General features: G+C 65.3%; 1 protein-coding gene across 1 annotated transcript in view; it reads right to left on the reverse strand.

The window, feature by feature from the left end:
* LAMC3 (laminin, gamma 3) overlaps nt 1-1,891 on the reverse strand; it is a gene marked incomplete at its 5' end in the record, with an annotated part of 11,695 nt that overhangs the window by 3,757 nt on the left and 6,047 nt on the right. The window contains 5 exon segments of the mRNA XM_009697853.1: nt 1-140; nt 684-822; nt 914-1,092; nt 1,174-1,316; nt 1,433-1,604. The exon segment at nt 1-140 is cut by the window's left edge and continues 66 nt beyond it. Of these exon segments, the coding sequence (XP_009696155.1) occupies nt 1-140; nt 684-822; nt 914-1,092; nt 1,174-1,316; nt 1,433-1,604 (773 nt within the window).

Here is a 1,891-nt window from a genome sequence, read left to right on the forward strand (position 1 = left end):
CTCTGACAGCAGGATGCAGGTCTTGCGGGGTCCGTGACCGGAGCAGCCGGTGGCCTGGCTAGCATTGCTGAGACGGCCCCGCGTGGTGCCCAGCGCCTCTGCCAGCCACCCCACCTGTGCCAAGAGCGTGGCCCGGGAACCTGCAGGCAGCGCCAGCAGATGCTTGTTGCCCAGAGATGCTCGGGGCTCCCTGCCTGCCTGTGGGGCTGCCCCCAGTCCCCGCCCCGGGAACCTGCAGGCAGCGCCAGCAGATGCTTGTTGCCCATAGATGGTCGGGGCTCCCTGCTTGCCTGTGGGGCTGCCCCATGCCCGAGCCCGTCCCCCTTGCCTGCTAATGAAAGAGGCAGACATTTCCTCCTGGTACTCAGGAGGGACCCAGGGATGCAGCACCCAAAGGACACCCCGTGTGCCAATGCTCAGCCCCCAGTACTGTCCATCACCGGCTCCTCCAAAACCTCACGGGTGCAAGCATCCCTGCGGTACTCTGTCCTACACAAAAAGGTATGGCCCCCCCCAGCTGCTCTCCCCCTCTCAGTGACCCCATCGCCCATGCTGAGCCCAGCGCTGACCCGGGAGCTCCTTGCACCCACCCAGCATTTCACAGCACCCTGTGGGAGCAGAGGGTCCCCCGAGGGGTGAAGTGGGGCTCCCCCCATGGCAGAGGGAAGGGGTGTCCCCTGTACCTTGCAGAAGGTGAGGGCTGGGCAGCCCGTCTCCCCGGGGTGCATCTCCCAGCACGGGGGACTGGCCCGGGTGGGCATCGCAGCCTGGTTTTTGCAGCCATTCCTCCATCTCCTGCAGCCTGGCCTTCAGCCGGTCAGCCTGTGAGCAAGACGTGGGGGGACACGGGGGGACAGTGAGGCAGTGCAGGGGCCGGGGTGCTGCGCCCACCTCAGCAGGGCATGGGCTGTACCTCGACCTTCACCAGCCCATAGCAGGCAGGACACTGCTGGCAGCGGGAGCTGGGCAGATCGAGGAAGAAGTTGGCTTGGCACTGGTCGCACTTGTAGCCCACGAAGCCGGGGTGGCAGATACAGGTGCTGTTCTCGTGGCACTGCGGGGTGATGGAGCCCAGTGGGGAGCAGTTGCAGGCTGCAACGGTGGCAGAAAGGTGTCACACCGTGGCTGTCAGCCCCAATTTAGTGACCAAGCCGCGGTCCCCATCCCCATTACCTCGGCAGCCCCTGGCAGAGAAGCCGAAGAAGCCATGGTGGCATCGGTCACATTGCTTCCCCGTGACACCCGGCTGGCAGGAGCACTGCCCCATCAGCACGTGGCACCCCATCTCCCACGACCCTGTCGGGTGGCACTCGCAGCTGGCACCGAGAGGTGGAAGGTGATGAGTGAGCAACGGGTTCAAAGAGCAGAGACCAGAGCTGGGGACACAGAGCCACTGCTGTCCCCTCGCAGCCCCACACCATGCCCCACGTACCTCTTGCACCCCACGGCGGGCTGCAGACCATAGTAGCCGGGCTGGCAGAGTCCGCAGGCTCTGCCCGTCACATGCGGGAGGCAGCGGCACTGGCCCGTGCTGGGGTCGCAGCCCTCCAGCCCTGGGGCTGAGCCGTCGGGGTTGCAATCACAAGCTACAGGAGACAAAATAGTGCTTATATCCCGGCATGGGGCTGGTGGATGGGGCTGCGGGAATGGGGCAAAGGGGCTGAGCCCCCCACAACGTGGAGGGCCATGTTCCCCCCATCAAACAGGGCTCTGGGAGCCTGAGCCCCTGCAGACCAGAGCATCTCCAGGGAAGGAGGGCGGTGCAGGAACGGGGCGAAGGCCATTCCTGAACATTTGAGGCCAACTGGGACCATCCATCAGCCCCTGAACCCGCTGGGCATCACCCTTCCACCCTCTCTCTCCACCGCTGGGAGGATTTTGGCATCAGAGG

Source organism: Cariama cristata, unplaced genomic scaffold, assembly GCF_000690535.1.
Source record: "Cariama cristata isolate BGI_N322 unplaced genomic scaffold, ASM69053v1 scaffold22390, whole genome shotgun sequence".
NCBI lineage: Eukaryota > Metazoa > Chordata > Aves > Cariamiformes > Cariamidae > Cariama > Cariama cristata.